General features: G+C 47.0%; 1 protein-coding gene across 4 annotated transcripts in view; it reads left to right on the top strand.

Moving 5' to 3' along the window:
- The window catches only part of LOC135912333 (uncharacterized), a 140,747-nt gene that overhangs the window by 78,853 nt on the left and 38,394 nt on the right, over positions 1-23,500 (top strand). For 2 of the 4 annotated variants that reach the window (XM_065444775.1, XM_065444761.1), the window contains exon 10: positions 20,288-20,388. In XM_065444775.1, coding sequence (XP_065300847.1) covers positions 20,288-20,388 — 101 coding nt within the window. Of the gene's footprint in view, positions 1-20,287; positions 20,398-23,500 lie in introns of all 4 variants that reach the window. The other 2 variants (XM_065444766.1, XM_065444753.1) reach the window with 1 other exon arrangement.

Raw genomic sequence — 23,500 nt, 5'->3', positions numbered from 1 at the left:
AGACTTTTCAAGCCAGCACTCGTCTCATGTTTCGTTTCATATTGTCTTCGTAATACAGCCATGAGAAGCCAAAGAACAAAGATGCCAATGGAGAACATAGGAGGAAATGCTTGTACTTATTAATTGAATAAAAAAATGATAAATTAATGGCAGTGAAAATGGATCTAAAAACAACTTGCCGCAGGTAGGGAACGATCTCACGTGTTCGCATCACGCGTGCGACGCTCTAACCAGTTGAGCCACCGCGGCGCCGTGTTTCTTTTCACTTTCTTGGGTATTTATGCTTTACTGCTAGAACTAACCTGGGGTGTGTTAGCCAGTGCCACTACTAACAAATCTTGCTGGCAAATGTGGAGCATCCCTTCTGCCGCAGGCGTCACGAGTGCGTGATCTGTTTGAGTGAAGGCAACTGGCCAATAAACCGGCACATGCTGCTTGAAGGCATCACTGTTGCCGGACACGAGGCCCGCGTGATGTAATGAATGGGAAGAAAGAGGGTGAATGGAGGGGCCCGATATTTATTAATTATAGCATGAGAAGCCAATGAACAAAGTTACCAAGGAGAACATAGGGAGAACTACTTGTACATGCTAATAGAAATAAAGAAATGATAAATTAATCACAGTGAAAGTTGCTGAAAAAACAACAACTTGCCGCAGGTGGAGCACGATCCCACGTCTGCGCATTACGCGTGCGATGCTCTACCCAGTTGTGCTATCGCGGCACCGTTTTACCATCTACTTATGTTTTACTACTAGAACTAAGCTTGAGAGGGTCAGCCAGCGCACGACTCACAAACCGTGGTGGAGGATGTGGAACGTCCTTTCTGCCGCAGGCAGCACAAGTACGCGATCATTTCGGGTGAAGGAAAGATCTTTCCCATTTCGATTCGCCACGCGGTAAATTTTGGATGACTACATTGATTGTGCTAGGAATCGGGGCGTTCATGGCATATCTTCTTTTGCACACACACCTTGCGGAAAGGGCTAGCTAATATTGCAGGCAGCTACGATGGACCTTAGCAGGTTAGAAAAGTCAGAATTGCTGTTGGTATGGGAAGAGTTTGGTGTAAATGCTAACGATGGAAAGAAAATGCCAACTGTCCAGAAAGTAATTACACATAGTGGCACTGGCAACGAAACCATTGCGATTGCTTGGGAGCTGGTACAGGAAACCCAGAAAGAGCAAGATCGAAAGAAACAACAGCAGAAAAAAACATGGAAAAGAGATGGGAGACAGAGAGATGAAAGAATGAATGCATTCTGGGGTTTAACGTACCAAAACCACAATTTGATTATGAGGCACGCCGTAGTGGGGGACCCTTGATTAATTTAGACCGCCAGGAGATCATTAACGTACTCTCAAGGCACGGGACCTTGGGTATTCTTGCATTTCGTCCCCATCGAGATGCAGCCGCGCCAGCCAGGATTTGACCCTGCGATCTCTTGCTTAGCAGCGCAGCACCATACTCGCTGAGGCAACACGGCGGATATACCGAGAAATACAAAGCTAGAACTTGATATACCGAAGTCGATTGTGGTGACGCGCAGTGAAAGTAACAGCTCAGCTAGACCATGTGATGTCGAACTATGCCATAAGGACCTATGAATTAAACCATAAAGGTGGGCGAGCACATGGCCTTGTTTTTAGTTCATTTGGAAAGAGCTTGCGAGAGGTGTAACTTCGCTCCGGTAATATGGTGGGAGTGATCGGTGACCTCGTTGCCATGTGAAATGCTGTAAAGCAGTGATTTGGGGTTGTTGGTAAGACATCGTGAGGCTTATAGCGCATGAAAAAGACAACGACGAAAGTGAGACGTGACACACACAGGCGCGAACTTGCAACAATCTTTATTTCGAGGAAGGGACCCATACATAAATACAACGTCAAGGGGTGGTTTCCTTGACGCCCACTGCAGGCATTGCAGGTACACTGTTGCCGGGGTGGATGATGGTGACCACTCGACGTGTGCTCCAGCATACAGAGACTGCTCAATTGTGGGAAGAGCCCGAGGTAGGATAACTCGCGAAATTATAGAAGCAGAAATGATTGATAGGCTTGGGGATAACTGTGTGTCTAAACCATCGATTGCCCTTTCCCGCAAAGAGTTATCGTGCCTGCGCAATGGCGTGTAAAGGTTTTTTTTTTTTTGCAAACAGCGCATGTGTGATCTACGCGAAAATTTGTATATATGTATGGGTCCCTTGCTCGAAATAAAGATTGTTGCAAGTTAGCGCCTGTGTGTGTCACGTCTCACTTTCGTCCTTGTCTTTTTCACGCGCTATAAGCATCGCCATGTGATGTTGCGAGCGTAGTCCGAAGGTTCGAGGCGAGGCACGTGAAGGACTAAGAAAAAGTAAAGTCAATGCTCTTGAAAAGATGTCGCTTTTTACCGGAAGCCTTCAGGAAGCGTTTCAGAGAGGCGAACAAAAAAAAAAGCAACGAGGACTACATCAGATTTCCGTACGGTCTCAAAATGATCCTCGTTGAGTGGGTTAAGGGCGCCTTAGTTCACGAAATTGGAGAGAAGGTTGTAGAATGCATCTGTGTCGAACAATTTTATAGCAGGATTCTGCAGCCAGTGAGGTTTTGGTTGTAGGATAGAGAGGCTGTTGCGTAGTGAAGGAGTGACGTGACCAGCACAGGGGCCGTTTGTTGCGTACTGCCCCTTTAATAGATGTTCCACCAAAATATACAAATACAGAGACACAGATGTGGCCCACCTGGACACAAACCGAAACGAGGTAAAATATGTATAGGATACAACATATTTTCCTTCCCCATTTTTTTAGTGAATATGTTACTACATTAGCAGGTTAATCACACTTCGTGTATACATGAAAACAACAAGACATCTAGAAATACCCACTGAAGTTTATATACACAACAAGAAATACAACATCACAGTACGCAAAAAGTATACGGATCTGCATACTTCACTATATGCATCAGTATACAATACTAGTGCATGCAAAAAGAAAAGCAAATATCTGTACACATTCACAGCTCGTCTCTGTATCTGGCTGGTAGCCGTCTATCTTGATGCGCTGAATACGATGGCCAGGGAGGCACGACATAAGTGGTTCCCCTTCTGCAGGGTTAACGAGAGGACGTGGCACAGTTTCTGATTCAGGAAACCGTTCCATGGGTGGCCTCGTGGTGAAGCAGGACTGCATCTTGCCCTACGCACAGGTTGCACTGCGGAAATACTTGCCTCGGCAGGCGCTGGCGGCCAGGTTGTAGAGAGAAGTGGCGCATCAAAAGGATCATGCTTTGGTGGGTCATGCCATGTGGCATCTTGCTGAAGGCCATTGTTGCCCGTGCGGCGAGCAGGCACCTTGCACAGCTTTGCCGCGTTCCATGTTCTACCGTCATCGAGACGAAGGATGCTGCATCACCTTGACCGATGACTTCCCTAGGCTATGAGAAGGAAATGTCACCCTTGAATGAAACCGATGGTTTCTTCACTACACTATATCTCCTACCGCCACCGTTTTCGGCTTTGCAACTCGCCGCGTGTCAGTGCAGTTGCCTGCACCTGTACTGTTGCCTGCACTTGACATGCAGCCGTAACTTGGGCAGTTCTTAGTTGGATGTCTTTGTGAATGACTCAGGCGATAAGCCGGGGATATCAAGTTTTGTTCTTTTGAGCCTGCCATGACGCAGCACCGCCGGGGCTACCCCTGTTGTAGCTTGTAGTGTGCACTGGTATGTGGCGAGGTAGTCCCGTACAGCAGTTCGCAGGACAGGCTGTTCCAGTTGTGCCAGCTTGATGCACGTCTTCAAGGTGCGGTTAAACCGTTCGATCTCTCCACTTGCCGGTGGGTGATAAATTGATAAATACGACAGACGGAGAGCTCGTTCTTGTAGGAAGTCGACAAATTCTTTTGAGGCGACCTTGGGTCCATTAACGCATACTCTCTCTTCGTGATATATTTCCCTTGCAAATATATTAAGAAGGAACTCGTTCCCAGTTCTTGTTGAAACTTGCCTCCAGAACTGCACCTCTGGCCATTTTGAAGAGTAGTCTACAAACGTCATGATAAACCTGCAATCTGGAGGCACCGTTTCCACGGGACCAGCAATACCCATTGCAAGTTCCTGCCATGACCTGCTGTAGCTCAACAGTTTGCAGAGGGGCGGGCGACGTCTTTGCCAATTTGTCTGCCCCCTGACAGATGCTGCACTTGTGGACTGCTTGCTCCACGTGACGGTCCACGCGGAGTGACAAAAACTGTTCCATAATGCTGCATTTTGTGCGCCCGATGCCAATGTGGGATTCACGTGCTGTTGCAAGAAGCTGAGCCAATAGGGATGAAGATACTAGCAGCCTCTCCACACGCAAGAACAATTCGCCTACAACTGACAACTCCTCTCGAACTCCGAAATATGGTTAGGGACCTTCAGGCAGGCTCCTATGTGAGGGCCAAAACCCGTTTACGTACGCCTTAACCTTTCGAAGAGTGGCATCAGCGAGAAGCACTTGTTCGAACTCATCTTTCGTCCCGCAAGTTGCGTGGGCCATGCAAACAATTTCTTCTTCAAAAGTCAACTGAGTATCTGCAATATGGGCGGGCAGTCGTGAAAGAGCAACCGCTTACTGTTTGAAGAGCCCTTCTGGTACTCAACAGTAAAATTATAGCGGAGTAGCCTTGCGCACCATGGTGCAATTCTAAGTGGGCGTCGGCCTTAGTGCTGTGAGGACAGAAGTGAAACGAGTGCCTGATGCTCTGTTCGGAGAATGAAGTTCCTTCCTCACATGTCTGTATGCCCAAATTCATGCAAGTGCTACCCTTTCGCGAACCGTGTACTTTCTCTCAACCAGAGAGAGAATGCATGATGCGAAAACGACAGTACGTGCGTATGACCGGCGTATTCCTGGAGGACTGCTCCGAGTCCACATTCAGGTGCATCCATGGAAATGATAATCAGAAGCGCAGAATAAAACCTGTGCAATACGATATCTGAGGACAATAAGGACTTTACAGTGCGAAAACCATCAACCACCTCAGTAAACCAGGTGAACTTCGGTCTTTCCTAATGAAAACCCTCAGTGGCTCTACCAACTCGGCTAAATGTGGCACAAACATGGCGCAGTATTCTACTAGACCCAGAAAGGAAGGGAGTTCAGCGGCATTGTTGGGAATTGGGGTTTCCACAATCCGCCTCTTTCACGGCCCGACGGCGCATGCGCCCTGCCCTAGGGGATTAGTCGCGAATTGTTTTGGAAGGGACGCGCGCGCGCGGCCGCGCGGCCAGTTATCGGGGTAAAGAACCCCCCAAAAAAAAGCTCTCGGGCGCGCGCAGTTGCAAACGCCGTGCCATTTACCGCGTTGAAACTCTACTGGGAGCTCGACGTCGGTGCGGTGCCGAAAACGTGCGTAAGACTGCAACTCCACTTTGAAACAGAAAAGGCCCAGCTCTTCATCCGGACTGTACCGTGAACCACGTAGTTGCCGCCTTGCATTGACGGCTGTCAAATTTATCCATAAGCTCCAGCGTTACTCTTGGGCGACACTTCAAAAACACGTTGCTGACGCAGTCTTCTTGCAGCGTCGGCCCACTATTGCTGGTTGTGGCAGCGCGTGCCTGTCTTCATGTACTCTTTTAAGGCGGGGTAACAATTGGTCTATTCGAAATTGACAAGACGCTGACGCCGACGATTGGCCGACTATTCAGCACTGTATAACAGAGACCATTTGATCGTAATAGGCCGACAACGACGCAACCAGCGGGTGCGAGTTGCATATAGCGCGACAGGCTTTCGTGTCGACAGCACCGAGAAAATCAGCGTGACGACCGTGATAGCTTGACCGAACTCTACGTGATCAGCCGTCGAATCGACAACGCGATATATCTGCAGCTTATTCACTTGTAAATATAATTATTCGCGCTCAAAATGCGTCGACATGCCTTCGAAGTTGACATGCACGAGCTTCAGTCCTTTCAAGCCGTACACGTGAAGTTTAAGTCATTGTTGATCCTGTTTAGCGAAGTTTGGGTTATGCCTGACCCCGTCGAGTTCGTGCATCCGCTACCGATGGAGCTGAACTTAAAAACTAAGCAGTCAGGACGAAGTAAACCACTCGTATAGCTAGATTGCGACTCTATAGCGATTTGATAACTATTCTTCACTTCGCACGGCACATACACGTTAAGCGGCAAGCGGTGACACAGCGCTGTGCCAACATCTTGTACTTTGGTCACCGTACCCGAACGCTGTCGGTTGCATTCCCGTAGGTGATAGGTCTGTGTGGGTTGTTATGCTGACATTTCTTAATTCCAAAGAATCATTGTTTACCTCTGCGTCAAACAGGAAAGCGGAGACATTGCATTCGATACAGCAGCACAAACTTGCTCAGTTGCCAACGGTGTCAGCGACGGCATCCGCTTTTTTTGCGAGAGAACTACACGGCACATAAGTGGGCACTTATGCCGAGTACAGTTGTCTCCAATAATACTTTATAGCACGCGCAAACTGTAAGTATGATGAAGCTAAACAAAAGCGAAAATCAGTAGAAGCAGCCCATAATATATATCTGTCTGGATCACAGTTGCAGTTGTTTAAGGGGCTCGGCCACTCCTACTGACTCGTCAGTGTATTTTGCTACGTTTTGAGATTATTTCACATCAGCGATGCGCCGTTTCTACAACAACGGAAGCTTACAGCGATCTGAAGCTGTAGAGGCAAACAAATGCACCGCTTTGGCAAATCCCACGTGGAAGGCTGCGCTCAAGCGCTTCTTGAATATGCGAAACGTTTGGCGAATGTGTAAAAAGAATACAAAAAGCGATGTGCAATCGCAGACATCAGCGACAACGAACTCAAGGCAGCCGCGTCGGCAGACGGAACTCAGCGTGCCTTTGTCGGCCGCGCTGATACCACAACAGCGCATTCGGGCCTGTTCACCCACTACAGTTAATCGGTGAACGACATGCTGCCCCAGAGAAACCATTATTAATTAATCGCGATCCACGAACCGCGCAACCAACGTACACTCAACATGGGCGCAGGTCCACAAATCAACCGGCGAAATCCCCGACACCCTTCCAAAACGTTTCCAGCGGCGTGCGTCAGAGGGCCGCACAGGAACATGAAAGAGGCGGATTGCGTCTACTTTCTTTGGCAGTGGTGAAATACCACAAGGTGTCACCTTGTGGCCCAACAATTCAAGCTCCTGAACCCCAAACACGCATTTACTGCTCAATTTGAGACCTGCACCTTTGGTAAGCTGTAATACTGACTCCAAGGTATTTAGGTGCTCCTCAGACGATTTACAAGAAATAATGATGTCCACGTAGAAGAGGACACCAGCATAGCTGCAAAGTATTAGAGAAATCATAACGTGCAAAGCTGCAGGTGCTAATGCTAATCCAAAACAAACACACTTAAAATGGAATAGTGCTTCGTATGTGAGTACAGCTGTTAAATCTCTACTTTCATGATCCAGGTGAACTTGGCGGTAGGCAGATGCAGTCAAATTTCGAAAAGTGCGTTGCCACCACCAAAGCATGAAGAAGCTCATTCATGTGGCGCAGCGGAAAACTGTACGGAACGATCGGCTTGTTAGGTTCACGTAGGTCTGCCCAAAGCCTAATACATCTTTCTCTTGAATAACGACCATAGGGGGCACGCATTTTGACAGATTGATACGTTCAATGACGTCCAAGCATTCCAAGTGCTGCAGCTCAGAAGACACGCGTGGTAATAACATCAAAGCAAGGCGGTGCAGTTTTGAAGCTACTGTCTGAATAACCGTACTTCTCTTAAGAGGAAGCTTTAGCTCGGGTGCTCCTTTCTAAATACATGTAAAAGGAGAATTCGTTTTTCTCGTCAACCACTGCACCAAATTTGACGAAGTTTGTTGCATTTAAAAGAAAAACTTGAAGTAGAGTGACTGTTGGTTTAAGATTTCTGATTTAGGTCGTGAACTTTTTATTAAAAATTGGCGAAATTCGCAAATTTTCAGAAAACGAAACTATCACGTTTACAACACTAACTTACCAACGAAAAACTATATCACAATCATGTGAATTGCATCTAATAGTACATCTAAAGCGGACAAAATATATGGCATACATAAGTTAAAAAAATAGTAATATGGAAATACAGATTTTGCAGAACCCTAGCAAACAACGTAAGAAATCCACGTGGGATGTAAAACGATATATGGAATCTTACCGCTTTCAATGATATAATGGATGACATTTACACAACTGCAATATCTGTTCTTCATGTAGAGCTATAAATTTGTAAACTTCGTGCTTCTATTTTCTTCAAACTTCCAAATTTTTGAAAATTCTTACAAGAAAATTCAAACCATAAATCGGAATTCCGCATCAAAGAGTCGCTAGAATTCACCGTTATCTTTCAAATGCAACAGATTTCATTAAAATCGGTGCACGAGTTATTTCAGAAAATTGTTTTCCTTTATACATGTATTTGAATAGTACGCGTCGGAGTTGGGCCCGAGCTAAAGCTTCCTCTTAATTCTGTGAAGAAAACGTTTGGCAAGACGCAGCTCATTTGTGAAGAGCGCGCTGAACTGTTGCTGAACTGCTGGTGGCAGCTGAGTTGGCAGCCCCACCGGACCTGTCAGAGCCATTTTAGCAGTCGGTACCGTGCTGGTTTGAAAGTACTGCACTCGAGGTCCCTCACTGCCTAGCTTCAGTGCCTTAATACCACTCAAGCCAATGAGAGAGGTGGCCTGTTCGTCGACATAAAAAAAAAGCGATGCGCTGCGATTCTTAAAGGAACTTAGAACGACAGAAAGCTGAGCTAGTTGGTAAGAATTCATTATGCAAAAAAGAGGTGGGGCGTGCAAACAGGACAGAAAAGTAGAGAAGTGGACAACACGAACGCCGACTTACAACTGAAAGGAGCACTGGGGCGAAAAAAGAAAGAAGACACAAAGCTCATCTGCGCAAGCTCGGGAATGGTTTCAGCACGTGTCAGTCGGGTACATGTGCCGGTCTAAGCGAGAGACACTTAGACCCGGTTAAAGCACTTAATCTCTTCCTTATGTAAAGTAATCGAAGGCTGACTCACGCACGCACCTCCACCAATATAGATATGCCATGCCTCTACCATAAGACGCGTATCTTCATTCTTATGCCTGTAAAATATTGCGCATTCATCTAACTCTGGCGTGCAGTTACAATCTTGGCAATGTAGGGAAAGATTAGAAGGTGATCCACCGGTTAACGACCTTTTATGTTCCATTAGCCTCTGATTGGTACACCGTCCCGTTTGCCCTGCGTAGAACTGGCCACAGCTAAGGCGAATTTTATTAACCACACCCATAAGACAGTCAGTAAAACTGCTGTTCTTATTGTGCTTTACTGGACAAATATCTGTTCTTTCTTGCCTTTTACCTGCTCCTTTTTCCTCTGTACGGCAGCGCATATATTACCTAGCTTATTGGGAGCAGAGACAGCAACATTAACATCATATCTACTTGCTATTTTTTAAGTCTGTGTGACACTGAGTGAATGTACGGAATAGCCACTACTCCTTCTTTGCCATTACTGCTTTCTGTAATCACGTCCGTCCCCCTCGAAACCGACTTCTTTAGGCGCTCAGCCACAGTGGCCTCTGCTACACTAGGATAACCTGCTCCTAATAGGCGCCGCACTTGCGCATTAAAACTGGGACTAATTTTGTGCATGCAAGATCTGGTGAGAGGAGACTTTTAAGGCACGACATGGCAATTCTGTTTTTTACTACTTCGGAATGCTTGGATTGAACGTTTAGCAACGGCTTCGAAGGCCTTGGGGACTACTGCCAACAAACGTGATTTTGGTCGAAGACCAAGGAAATGTCAAGAAAGTGAATTGCGCGCCGCTGAGAGAATTACTTGGTAAACTTTAATCCTCCTCCATAAAGATTAAATTGCTCACTTACTGAGGTAGCAGCGGAATCGAATTCTTCCCTATTGCAGAAAATCAGGTAATCATCAACGTAACGAAATATCTTGATAACGCTATTACCTAAGGATTTCTCTAAGCAGCTGTCAACCTTACTCAGGTAAATATTGCTAAGAATAGGGGCAATCTTTGAGCAAATACAAATGCCTGATTTCTGCAGAAAAACGGCATCTTTCCACCCAATCAGCATCGACTACAAATACATTGAAAGAATTTCTAGAAAAGCTCCCGTGGAAACACCGCATCTGTCAATAAAAGCCGGCTCTTGCATTTGTCCTTTAATGCATTCATTTACGGAATTTAGCAACCCGTCATGTGGCAAGGAATTTAAGAATTCGTGCGGCAAGGAATACGGCAAGGAATCCGCTTGTTGCATACTGACCCTTTAATAGACGTTGGACCAATATATGCAAGCACAGGGACGGCGCGTTTTCCACTTAAGAAACCGAAACCAGGAAAAATATGTAGAGTATACAACATGTAGACACGATAGAAAAGGCGGATTGCCTAGCTAATAAGTACGCAAAGCGGCAAAGACGCACTGCCGAGATCAGGCGTTGTAATCGAAGGAGTTATCCGAGAGGCTATTGCCTCCCCCCCCCCCCCCAAAGAGGCACAGGTGAAGCCCGTGAAGGGCGCCGAATCTGTGAACACGACCGGAGAAACAGCCCCAGTCAGCGGTGCTAGTCACTCTGAGGAGGAAGTGACAGAGAAGGTCCACACGAAAAAAAATTTCAGAGGAGACAACCGGTACGGCGCTACATTTATTACGGACTAGCGCACTATTCCTCGCGATGTAAGAAAAAGGCAATGGTACTTTCATATGTTAGTTGAAGCGATGAAAATTTTGAGATTTCCGGTCCATAACTTCCAGAGCTAGAGACAAACGGAAAAACCTGTACGGCATTAGGGACAACGGAGTGACCAAGGACCTAGTTAACGCTTCTTTCCAGAGAGCCAAAGGCTATGCAGGGGAAGTACCTTCGATTAAGCCATCATTGGAAGAGCAGAGTCTGCCTGGCGCTAGCACGAGTGATAATTTCAGGTCACTTCGAAGATCTAAGGGGAGAAGCGGGCGTCTCAACATCGCTGCACATAGACTATACCTACCTCTTTTCAAACCATTCGGCTCGTTGGTTGCCCAAGCGTGGTCGGAGTTCGGAGAAGCAAGGGTACATATGTTAACCCACTCGCAAGCCCGCTCGCAGCTAACGAAGAATCCGAGATCATACTTCGCAGAAGATAGCAGATAAAGCGCTTCGGGAAATGGGGGTTACGATAATTGAGGAAGAAGCAAACAGTGCAACAATGGAGTTGGCAGTCGATGTTATATATAAGATAATGGAGACCAATTACACATCAATCATTCCAGGAAAGAATGAAGTGAGCATTTACCACTGTAGTTTAATGAAGCCCTATGTTGGAAGGGAACAGGTTGCGAACGGAGTAGTCCATGCATAAAAGGAGGTAGCAGTCAAAACTCCTGTTTTGGGCTCATGTACAGGCGCGGAGCACACGTAGATGGAATATTGGATCTGTCTGTAAACAGGTTACATCTCAACACCTAGTAAGTAAAAGACCTTCGGGCGCTCTTTGATGAGTTTCGCCAGTATTTTGGCCGACGGCCAGGAAAGGCAAACCTCATCACTCATGATACTGGGCTAGCATAAGCAGAGCTAGTAGTCAGGTCAAAACCTGCCCGCAGTACAGTCCACAGAGGGCATGCCTCAGCCAGGAACTTGGCCAACTGGACGACCAGCCGCTATCCGAAAAAAGAATTCTGCAACATCGAAAGGACCTACCGTCACAGAAGAAGGCCGTGCAAGCGCTTTTGCGCTTCTTGCGATCTACCGGCCTGTGTGAACGACTTTAACTGGAACGCCTTTTGTGTGTGTGTCTCCATGTGTGCGCGTTCGTTTTCTTTTTTTTTGCGTTTTCCTCTCTGTCATCTTTCTAACCCCTATCGCCCATCCCCAGTGTAGGGTAGCAAACCGGAGACTCATATCTAGTTAACCTCCCTGCCTTTCCTCTTCATTCTCTCTCTCTCTTATCGAGTGTCTGCTCCCCAGCGAGAAATAATGAAGGCAGGGATAAAACGAATGCTTGAATTAGGGGTAATTGAGCCTACGGACATTGATTACACTTCCCTCATGATTCTCGTGGAAGCGAATAGGTAAGAACCTGGTCCATGCATGGGCTATAGCAGATTGAATGCGGTCACGTAGGACAGAGCCTATCCCGTACAAAACACAGAGGAACGGTTAGAATGTGTGAGCGCCACGACGCACATTTCCACCTTTGATTTGGTTAGAGGTTATTAGCGTACCCATGTACCCATGTCAGCGTACCCATGTACCCATGTCAGAAAGCGCCAGCCGCTACGCGGTGTTTATTTCTCCGACTGGTACCTTTCGACCACTTATGCTAAGTTTCGGTCTGAAGAACGCATCGTTTAGCTTTTCGGAGCTAATAGACGTTGTTCTCCAAGACAAGCAAGGCAACGCAATGCCGCATTTGGATGATGTGGCGATGTTCTCGAACAGGTGGGAAAAGCATATTGTGCACGCAAGAACTGTACTAGCACGTTTTCGCGACACGGATCTCTTGTTAAAGGCTCAAAAGGGCTACTTCGGTTGTTCGCAGGTTAACTATTTAGGCCATGTCCTTGGTCAGGGAACGCGATGGCACTTCCTATTGAAGTTAGGACCTATCGGTAAATTTCCTCAACCACGGAAAAAAATAGCATTTAGGGCGTTTGTGGGGATTGTGGGGTGTTACCAGCTGTAGATCTCCAATCAGTCTCAAATATCGAGCCCACTGACAGATGCACTGCGAAAGGCAGAGATCAAGCAGCTTCGGTGGGATGAGGCGCAAGAAACCTAAAAGCGTTGTGATCTCACTACCGGTGCTTCGGACCCCAGTCTATCCTAAGGAGTTCGTCGTGCATCACGACACCAGTGACCGAGGGTCGGGGGCCGTTCTTAGCCAAATAGGCGAATACGGAGAGGAGCACCCAGTACCGCCGGCTGGCCACAAGTTAATGGACCGAGAAGAGGCCTACAGCGCCTCAGAAAAAAAAAAATGCGCCTGCTTCTTTTGGGTGGAACAGTCGTTGTCTTGCAATTTATATGGAGCGAAGTTCACATTCAAAATATACCACTGTACATTCACTTGGCTCTGACAACATACAAACAAACGCTTGTTCCGGTGGAGTTTATATCTCTAGAATATAATTTCACCATCAGGTACAAAATAGGCAATATGAACAGAAACGTTCAGGTTTCGCATGGTATATTTTGATGATAAAGTGCATTTTCATTGTTATATTGAAGTTTCTCTAATCAACCTAGCTTCAGCCTTAAGTGCGAAATGCTTTTAGCTTCCGTTGTGAGTGACCTTTAAGTGACCTTCTGGCAAAAGCCAGAGCCGGTATCCGGGCATTGCAACGAGAACATCCGGGCAAGTTGCGAGAACAAATTGAGATCATCCGGGCAACCAGTCAAGACCACATTACATACGCTAGTTACTTGACGCGATACTTGCAATGAGGTTCATCTGTGACAGGAACTGTTGAGTCCATATGGATGCGTGCACAATCCGGCGTGGCACGGTGTTATGTGATGGGATGTGCCAACGGGAACATGCATTACAACCATTTTAAGACTGTCGCTAGTATTATCTCCAACCAATCTGCGTTGCCGATAGCCATTTCATGCTTACGTCTATCTCCATTACGGGAGAGCCAGAATTTTTTTTGTTTCTTTTTGTGGCAGTGCAATTTGTTTGTTTCTTCCTCTAAATTTTGCGCCAACGAGCTGTGGTTGTCTTTGGGGAGGTAAGGTACGCTGTCTGCTTATTTATGGTGTGGTCAAAGGAAAACACCATGGTATAAAGGGAGTTTAACGACACTTTCAGGATCTTATTCATATATAAATCGGGGGCAACGAGATAAACATTACACAATTTTGAATGCGCATAAATAACAGGAATACTGAAATGAATCTCGGAATGGGTAGTACTGTAGCATAATATCAACGTTGGGTCATGCTTTTAAATGCACATGAGTAAGCGAAAAAAACGTCATATAATTCTAAGAGACACATACAAAGAAATATAGCCGTTATTCATGGAGATGCTGCAGAAGTTCCCTTCGGAAACTAGCTGCATCAGTGCAAGCGACAATGCTTTCGGGTAACGCGTTCCATTCGTTTATGGATTGCACTAAGGTTTCATTCGCATTAACGAAACCCTTCAAACAGCCAAAGGGGATCAATGGCCACTCAAGTACAACGACACAACTCAAAAAGGGCTGAATGTCTACCTAAAACAAAACAGAACAGCAACTTAGTGCTTGTAGCCTGTGGCGGCAAATCCCGGAAATTCCGTGTCGTTCCGCTGTTTTTCTGGCATCGGCAGCAATAGCCGCGTCAGCCATGAGCGAAGGCAGCGCCACCGGCCGTGACCGTGGCTTGGCAGTTGACACGATGTAGATAGCTTGTCTTCGTTGCTTGATGGCAGCTGGTAAGACAAGGCGACGGGGTGCGCAGGAGGAAAGCATCGCACACCTATAACAAAGCAGAGCCGCAACTTAGTGCTTGTAGCCTGGGGCCGCAAATCCCCGGTTGAAGGGTGGTTGAACCTCTGCAGTCGAAATTGTAAGCGAGAAGGTTGAATTTAAGAGTTTACTATGAGCCTGGCAGGTGAAGAGCTAAGGCCTGCACTTGCACGTGGGGGAGAGCGTTGTTGCTTCGTTTATTACGAAGTTTATTCTCTAGGAAGGGGTGCCTGGGAATTCGCCTGCTAACATTCCCGCCAGTGAAATACAGGCTACCATCGCGTTCCTTATGGCCAGCGAATTGTGTTCGCTGGCCGGAAGGCGCTCGGCAGGCCACGGCCTGCCGAGCGCCTGCTGCCGCTGCTTCTTGCCAGCAATCAACCGCCGCAGCAGCCGCATTCCCAGCTATTCGGCATGGCCAGTCGAGCGAGAGCCGGGCTCCTGCTGCCACTGCTCAGTGCCAAGAATGAGTCGACGTCGCACTGCGCAGCATGGCTCGTTAGCAGTCTGTGTGCGGGTCGTTTGTCGGGTTCACGTCCCCCTGAGTGCGCGTGTCCTTGGATAGGTGGCTTGAACGTTGACCCCACTCTGCTGTTGGTCTTTCAAGAACCACCCACAGAGCTGTAGGCCACCGTGCGGGAGAGTGGACGACGTGAGGAAAAGAGCCTTTTTCCTCCGGTGGGAGAAAAAGCCATAAAAGGCGTAACGCGGAGGTGTGAAGATGCAATTCGTGGGACTCTTTAAGCCAGGACTTGTTTTGCTGTCGTCTCGTGTTTCGTTTCACATTTACTTTTTCTGCTTGGCCTCATGTCGAAAAATTCGACATAAACCAATTGTTTCTTCACCTACCGTCAGCATTCCTCTACGCGCAACATCATGTCTGGCCGGAGAGCATCGGAGATTTTAGGACAGGACAGAAGGAGCTACCGGGTGCCCAGGAGAAAACTTCCAATCTAGGAAATTTAATAACGCGTGTAAATTTTCAAGGTGTGGTGGAGGAGGAAAAGAAGTCGCAGTTTCGCGCTAAAGGCAAAGCGTCGTTCGCGCTAGCAAATTAGTAGACAGCTATATGAAGAAAGGATAGATGCATGAATGCATAAATGCATAATTTGGATGGATGGATAATGCATGGATGCATAAATTTGTAAACATTCGCTTGCTAACTAAATTAACAAGCACGGTGTCGCGCGCGCAGCCTTAAACATGAAAACCTTTCACTCGATGACTCCTGATACTCACTGTCAAAATGCTGGAGTGAGGAATTTGCAGCAGCAGTGAGTGAACTGACCTTCGTGTTGCCTATCGCTACAACGCCAATGAAGTGAAGCGTCGAAAAGACGGCGTATACGAAGCTACCAGCAGTCGGCGCACTTCGTCCACATCGCAAATCACTTTGAAGATGAGGCCCACGGGACTGCGCATTTTGTGTGCATCGCAAATCGCTTTCAAGAAACGGAGCCTGCGCGGCCTCACCGTAGGCAGCAGCCGCCGGAATGTCGCATTATGGCGGGCAGCCCAGCCACTCTGAGGACATTCATTTTGGTCTGTTGGATGTCGTCTTTACAAGTCTAGTCACGGTGGAGGTCGTGGTCTGATGGTGTGTCGTCCAAGTGACAGGACAGACACGTTGAATCTTGGCGGCCACTAATGCCTTGCCGCTGAAGCGACTGTGCAACGAGTAAGTCTCAGGTGGCGGCTGAAGCTACGTGTAGTAGGTAGGGTCCGAAGTTTCAAAGGGCCTCATGAAGCACGCCTACTTCAAGTAGTTCCTCCCCCCATCCTCTATTCCATTGCCCCCTTCCCTTTAAAGAGGGATAAATAAAGTTTTTCATCATCATCATCATCATCAAAGGGCCTGACTTTTGGTAGCGCATGTTCCGGATGCTGAAGTGGAACACCTTGAAAATCGGATCAATGGCGATAGGCTAAACGTGAGGCGTGTCCCACTGGTGAAACGTGGTTGACTGTGGCAGCTCAAGAGACCCTGGAGGTAGGGGGTGAGTAAGTACCGGACCTTGGCGCAATCATGGCTGACGCGTTTTTGGAAAGCGGTGCCAAGGACAGACTGGGAGCTGTACGAAAATTGGGTGGAGCACCACAGGCTTGTGCGAAACGTGGTGGAGCTGGTACTGTGGTGCATGAAAGTACCTTGAGTTGTGGCTTGACGGCGGCGACAATGTGTCACAGCACTATCCGCATTGGTCGGCCTAACACGAAGGCCCAAAGCGCGTCATATTCTCGTGGTCCAACAGGCGGGACATCGCAGTATGGAACTGGAGGCAGCATCATAACCATGATGTGGTACTTGTACTGTTGCGAAGTGACGATATGGAAGTAGATACAAGCCTGCAATCTGAAAAGCCAGATGGTAGGGTTTCCAGGTCAGAACTAGCGAAAGCGCGGTGTTTTCAGGATGCAACGCACAAATCTTTCGGTCTGAACGCCATAATGATATACTGGGGCAGCGTCTCGGATGACTCGGTACTTGCTGGGTGCCTGGTGGAATCTTCTGGGACGTTTTCTTCAATCGTCCGGTATCACCACTGTGGCGAAGCAGGAAAAGGATGCTGGCACGTTGAAATACAATAACTATATTATTTCCTCATCTCACGCACTCACTCCGCTTACGCCTTGTCGAACTTTGTCATCCTCGATGCGCTGACACAACGGCGCTGGGACGCAGGTCTTAGATTGGGAAAGGTTAGGAGTGCCGAAAAACGGCGAATATCTCAACAACACGGGTCCTCAATTGAGATTGTGTGGTTCACTAGCACGCGTTATGAATTACAACAAATGATTGAGGACCTTAACCGAGAAAGTGTGAGGGAAGTGTTGAAGGCTAGTATGGAGATGACAAAAGTAATGTTAAATTACCTGGCAAGAGAACAACAATTCGCCATCTGCAGGCAGCATATAGGGTATATTTCCACAGGGACCCTGATCTTAAAAATAAAATTTATAGAAGAATAAAAATGGGTGGTAGTGCATACGGCAGGCATGACTAAATCCTGACTGGGAGTTTATCACTTTAGCTGGAATGTACAGTCATTGCATTCTACCGGCGCTAACGTACGGACCATAAACTTGGAGATTTACAAAGAAGCTCGAAAGCAAAGTAAGGACCGCGCTAAGAGCGATGGAACGAAAAATGTTATACATTTTTGTTCCATTTTAAGAAACAGGGAGAGGGTGGTGTGGATGAGAGAGCAAACGAGGATAACCGATAATGTAGTTGACATTAGCCGAAATAAATGGAGTTGGGTAAGGCATGTTGTGCATGAGGCGAAGGAGCGGTTGGCCATTAGAGTTAGAGAATGCGAGCCAAGGGTAGGGAAGCGTAGTCCAGGACGGCATAAAATAAGTTGAGGTGATGAAATTAGGAGATTTGCTGGCGCAAGTAGGAATCAGCTAGCTCAAGGTAGGTGTAATTGGAGATCGCTGCGAGAGGCGTTCGTCCTGAAATGGACGTAAAAATAGATTGATAATGACGATGTTGATGATGACTACTTCACGCGCACGCTGGTCATAATGCCTAATTACTTTTTACTAATGAAAGAAAGCTTTACTACCACGACGAGAGCAATGCGCTGATAGGTGCCTGGCTGGTAGAGTTTCTTTCAATCAATTGGAATGTTCTGTGAGGCGATCGTTGACAGAACGGCCGGTTTCGGCTATATAGCAATGACCGCGTTAAAGGAGAATTTCATATACAGCATGGTTGCAGCAATCAACAGATTTATATATGTGTTACTAATCACAGACGCGTAGCCCCGTGTCTCCTTATTCACTTCGTAGCACATAAGGAAAAATTTGTCCTTTTCGGCAGAAAACAGCTCTAATACCTACCTTCTCCGCTATCTCTTTTCATTTCGTGAGACACTCGGCGCAAATAAGGAATAGCCGCGATTCGCGACTGCGACGTTCAATAGCGAATTCATGCCTACGCCGGCGTGAAGACAGTGGCCTGATGACGCTGATAGATTTACGGCAAAGCGAAGGCGATTCAATGACCGCGATGGCATGACGATGCAATCATGACCACGATGCAGAGATGGCAATGATACAACGATGACCGAATCATGATGATGGTATAACGCCCATGGGATACGACTGTGGAGCGACGGTGGCGGTATGACGGCGATGACGTGACGACAATGTAATGCAGTTGGTAGAAAGCTGTCCAATGTAGGATTACGACGGCATAACGACAATATGATATTGGTGCTAAAGTGATTGCAGTGGTATGACGGTATTGGCATAACGAGAATGGTATGACGAGGCTCGGATGACGTCAACTGTAAGCGGACGACGCAGCGACCAGGATGGCATGATGACAAGTGCATCATGACGGAGCGATAATGATAGTGACATGAGGACGACGGAATGACGATGAGATGACGACGACTTGGCGATCAAAGGATGACGACGATGGGGTAATGACGAAGGGGTGACGACAACGGCATGTCAATGCAGGAACGATGCCGATGGCATGATGCTGATGGTGTGATGAAGGAAATGATGGAGCTGGAATAGCGACGATGACATGACGACAGCAGGCGATGATGATAAATGATTGCAATAGGACGAGGAGGATGGTGTGACGATAATGGTAAAACAATAATCTAATGACGACGAATGTATGAAGGCGATGGCATCACAATGGTATGACAATTGTGGAATGATGACGACACAATGACGATGCTGCAACAATCACGTCGCATGGCGCCGATGGTGTAACGACGATGGCATGATAAGTTGGTGTCAGTGTTTGAGCTCACGTCCTCGCTTACGTACATCAGCTGGCGCGGGGGACCACGTCTATTTGTACTATATTTGATATGTGACGTTTGTTTGCACGTGGAGAGTGAACTGACCACGAGGGCATGATGGCGACGATGTGAGGACGACGCAATTGCGACATTGGCGAGACGACTACGAAATGACGGCGACTGCATGTCAACGCCGGCATGTTGGTGCTGGAGCTCTCGTCCGCGCTTATGTGCAGAACGTGCTGCCGCAAACCGCCTCGATCCGAACTACACCTGGTGTTTGCGCTATGTCCGATACTATCCGATTGCCCCAGGCTTTGTGTAGCCAGAAGCCTGGATGGATGACAGTGTTGGGACGGTGACGCATCTATATTACTTTTAGTACGACGCAGACATTTAGCAAAATCCGCCACGATTCACCCTCTGTCCGGTGTTTATTTGCACTATAACCGGTATTGACTAGTTGTGCAAGACTGTAGCCAGAAGAGATTGAGCAAAATAATTCAACCATATCATGTAAATGGCTCAATGTATGAGCCAGGAACCAGCGAGGATTACATTGATATGACGGCGATGGCGTGATATCACGTATTGGTAAGAACTGCTCGGCAAGACAGCCGCCGGTAGCACAGGCGGGAAAGTCGAAAGAAGAGGCAAAGAAAGCTTGCTTCAATCAAGATTATTCATGTTCCTTTGCGTCGCACCTGGACAGCGGGAGGCAGTAATGGGGTGCACATGATCGATTTCGGATCATCCGGCTCTGATATGTTCGCCCGAACTTCAGTTAGTTTGTGAATGAGATGCAGAATGAAGAGCCGTATGTCATCCATCATTGAAATCGATTACTGACAATGACACAGAATTTGCGACCTGGAGAGCATTGAGTTATAGCTCCTCATGGCGGTTTAAATTCGCACTGAACACCCAGCGCTGTTGCATTTTGGGCTTGACGCTGCTAGTACTGAACTTGAATGATTACAATACTGCTGTGATAATTTAGCGTACTAGCTCGCACTTTTTTCTCTCTTTGTTTCAGGAGCTATCGGCCGAAATCTACCCCTACCATGGGCTCGTCAGATACGACAAGTACAGTGGAAAACGGGCTGAACTGCGTTCACTGTTGGCTCACGTAGCAAAGTACGACCAGTATGTTCACACCAACATTGTAACACGTGAGGCCGGGCGTCTCTCAAAAGCGCAGTTGATTGACACGGTCGTTCCCCACTTTGCACTGAGGAGAATGTTAAAGTCATGAGCAGAAGTCTGGGGGGGGGGGGGGGGGGGCGGGGCATACAAACTTGCATGAGTTGAAGACACCGAAGACTGTCGCGACTTCTTGATATGGAAATCCTGAAAAAATAGTTATTTGAGGGCTTTTGACTGGCTTGCATGCGCCAGGATTCGTAGCCTTACACGCTCACAGCCCTTCTAACCCATCTTGTCATTATTAACGTCATTATTAGAACTTTCCGCCCATGCCACTCCCACTGACGTTTCCTTTCCCCACTTGGCCATTCCGTGTGACGTGAGAGCACGCGTGGCGCTTTTGTATGTTTTTTTCCTTTCATCGCCCTCCGATCACCATTTTCGGAAATGTGAGTGCGACGAAAGTGCTGTGCATGTAAACAGATTGGTCAAGTGCATTAGCGGACAAGATCAAATGTGGTAGAGACGAGAACTGCACTGTGATGCCGTGCTGCTGTGCCTTCGGTTGGCGCAACCAACAAGGCGACGGCAACAAGATTTTTGTATGCCATCAGGTGAGCGCAACGCAAAAAAAAAATAAAAAAATTGTGTGGATGCATAGCATCGGGCGTACTGACTTCAAGGACGTTGCAAAACATGCACGCCTTTGTGTAGTACCCGGGTTCTTCATTACCTATTATTTTGAACCTAATTTACGCCTGCCTCGTTGAAAAAGTAATCGTGTATGTGTCCACGGGGCGCGCGGTGTTTAGCACGTTTAAGTTTACTTGTTTTTTGTTGTTCTCCTTTATTTCATTAGAATTTCGTTTGTGCAAACGTTGTTGCATCTGCGGCTGGACTGTGACATAAAAAGGACTTTATTCGGGCCATGTTTTCAGCTCCACCAGAAGTTAGCGCATTCTCGACGCTTTTGCAAGGCTCCTAAGGCTTACAAATGCAGTAGTTTAGCTTAAGTGTACGCCTGCATGTTTTGATTTTGTTTTTGGTGTTTAACGTTTTTAACGTCGCGAAGCGACTAACGCTACGAGGAAGGTCGTAATGGAAGACGGTAGATAACTCAATTTAGTCACCTGGGGAAACAGTACACTGCTTTGACTGAAATAACCAGAAGAATAAGAATGGGCTGGGGTGCGTTTGGCAGGCATTCTCAGATCATAAACAGCAGGTTGCCATTATCCCTCAAGAGAAAAGTGCATAGCAGCTTTGTCTTACCAGTAATCACGTACGGGGCAGAAACTTGGAGGCTTAGGAAAAGGGTTGTGCTTAAATTTAGGACGACGCAACGAGCTATGGAAAGAAGAATGATGGGTGTGACGTTAAGGGATAAGAAAAGAGCAGATTGCGTGAGGGAACAAATGCGAGTTAATGACATCTTAGTTGAAATAAACAAAAAGAAATGGGCATGGGCAGGACATGTAACGAGGAGGGAAGATAACCGATGCTAACTAACGGTTACAGACTGGATTCCGAGGGAAGGGAAGCGTAGCAGGGGGCGGCAGAAAGTTAGGTGGGCGGATGAGATCAAGAAGTATGCACTGACAACATGGCCACAATTAGTGCATGACCGGGGTAGGTGGAGAAGTATGGGAGAGGCCTTTGCCCTGCAGTGGGCGTAACCAGGCGGATGATGATGATGATGGTGGTGATGATGGTGATGATGATGACATGGCCCTATTGAATTTGACCCATCGTATTCAGTAAAAATATGAGAGGCAAAATATTCATTTAAAAAGAGTTATCGATGTTTACGTAACATGAAGTGGAATAAAATCTCGCTTTGAGTAAAAACGTAAACAAGTCTTCAAATCATGGGACAGATGTCAAAACAACATAGGGGCCTGAAATGCACCAGCTTCATAGCTGGAGCCCCCCTGAAATGCCCTAGAGGCATTTTTTGCCCTCGAGGCTTTTATTTGTGTCGCTGGTCGACGACAGCATAAGATGAAAAAGGTATTTTAAATACTAGTTATATGAAAGAAATAGTGCTGATTCTCGGTTTTGCAATACGAGGGTATGGGTTCAAAAACTCACTGCAACTCCTAAACTAATCGTGTTAGGAAGACAATTTCTTTTACAACATGTTGCTGAATTTTATTTGAACATTATAACAGTGGTAACACATGCATCCAGAAAGGAACACAGACGAGACAAAAGCGCTGACTGTCAACTAAATTTTATTGACGGAAGACGAATACCTTAGATAAGGCGGAAGGCAGAAGTGAAGGCGAAAGGGAGCGATACAATCGGGAAAAAATAACATTGCGCGTCGATGAACGTACGTGCCGCAAACAACGGAAACAGACAGAAAAACAAAATTAATTAGAAAAACGCAAGGGATAGTAACAGACAATCAAATCAGCACAGCTTCCAAAAATTGAAGCCCTGCTGCAAATAGTGATAGGGAGGTGGTGCTTACGCACTTGCTCCCACATTTCCTTGTTTGGAACGCTTCCAAAGTGACGCGCGCCGTCGTGTCGGTACTCTTACGGAGAATCTGTATCGCTATTTGCTGCAGAGCTTCAATTTTTGGAAGCGACCACTTACTGATTTGATTGTCTGTTAGTATAGCTCACCTTTTTCTAGTTTGTGTTTCTGTGTCTGTCTCCATTGATTGACGGAACGTACGTTCATGGATGCGCAATGCCATTTTTTCCCGATTGTATCGCACCCTTCCGCCTTCACTTCTGCCTTTCGCCTTATCTAAGGTAGTCGTCTTCCGTCAATAAAATTTAGTTGACAGTCAGCGCTTGTGCTCGTCCTTGTTCCTTTCTGAATGCACGTGTTACCGCTGTTATAATTTTCAAATCAAGTATGCACCAACTCGCCCAGAAAGAAGTTTTAATTTAGGCGAATGTTGGGACATACACAAAATGTAATAAAAAAATGCAATAACACAATGACTTTTGAAGGGGCCTGCCACCTCAAGAGCCGACGTAAGTCCCTTCGTAGGCTTGGCATGGCAGCGCTACCGGACGGGAAGGTAACATCGGGGTTGAGGATTGGGCGAGTTGGTATTGCATTCTAAAACCGGTACAGCGCAACA

Source organism: Dermacentor albipictus, chromosome 1 (genome assembly GCF_038994185.2).
Source record: "Dermacentor albipictus isolate Rhodes 1998 colony chromosome 1, USDA_Dalb.pri_finalv2, whole genome shotgun sequence".
Taxonomy (NCBI): domain Eukaryota; kingdom Metazoa; phylum Arthropoda; class Arachnida; order Ixodida; family Ixodidae; genus Dermacentor; species Dermacentor albipictus.
The sequence above is the reverse complement of the archived record's forward strand: the minus strand, read 5'-3'. Positions and strand labels throughout refer to the sequence as shown.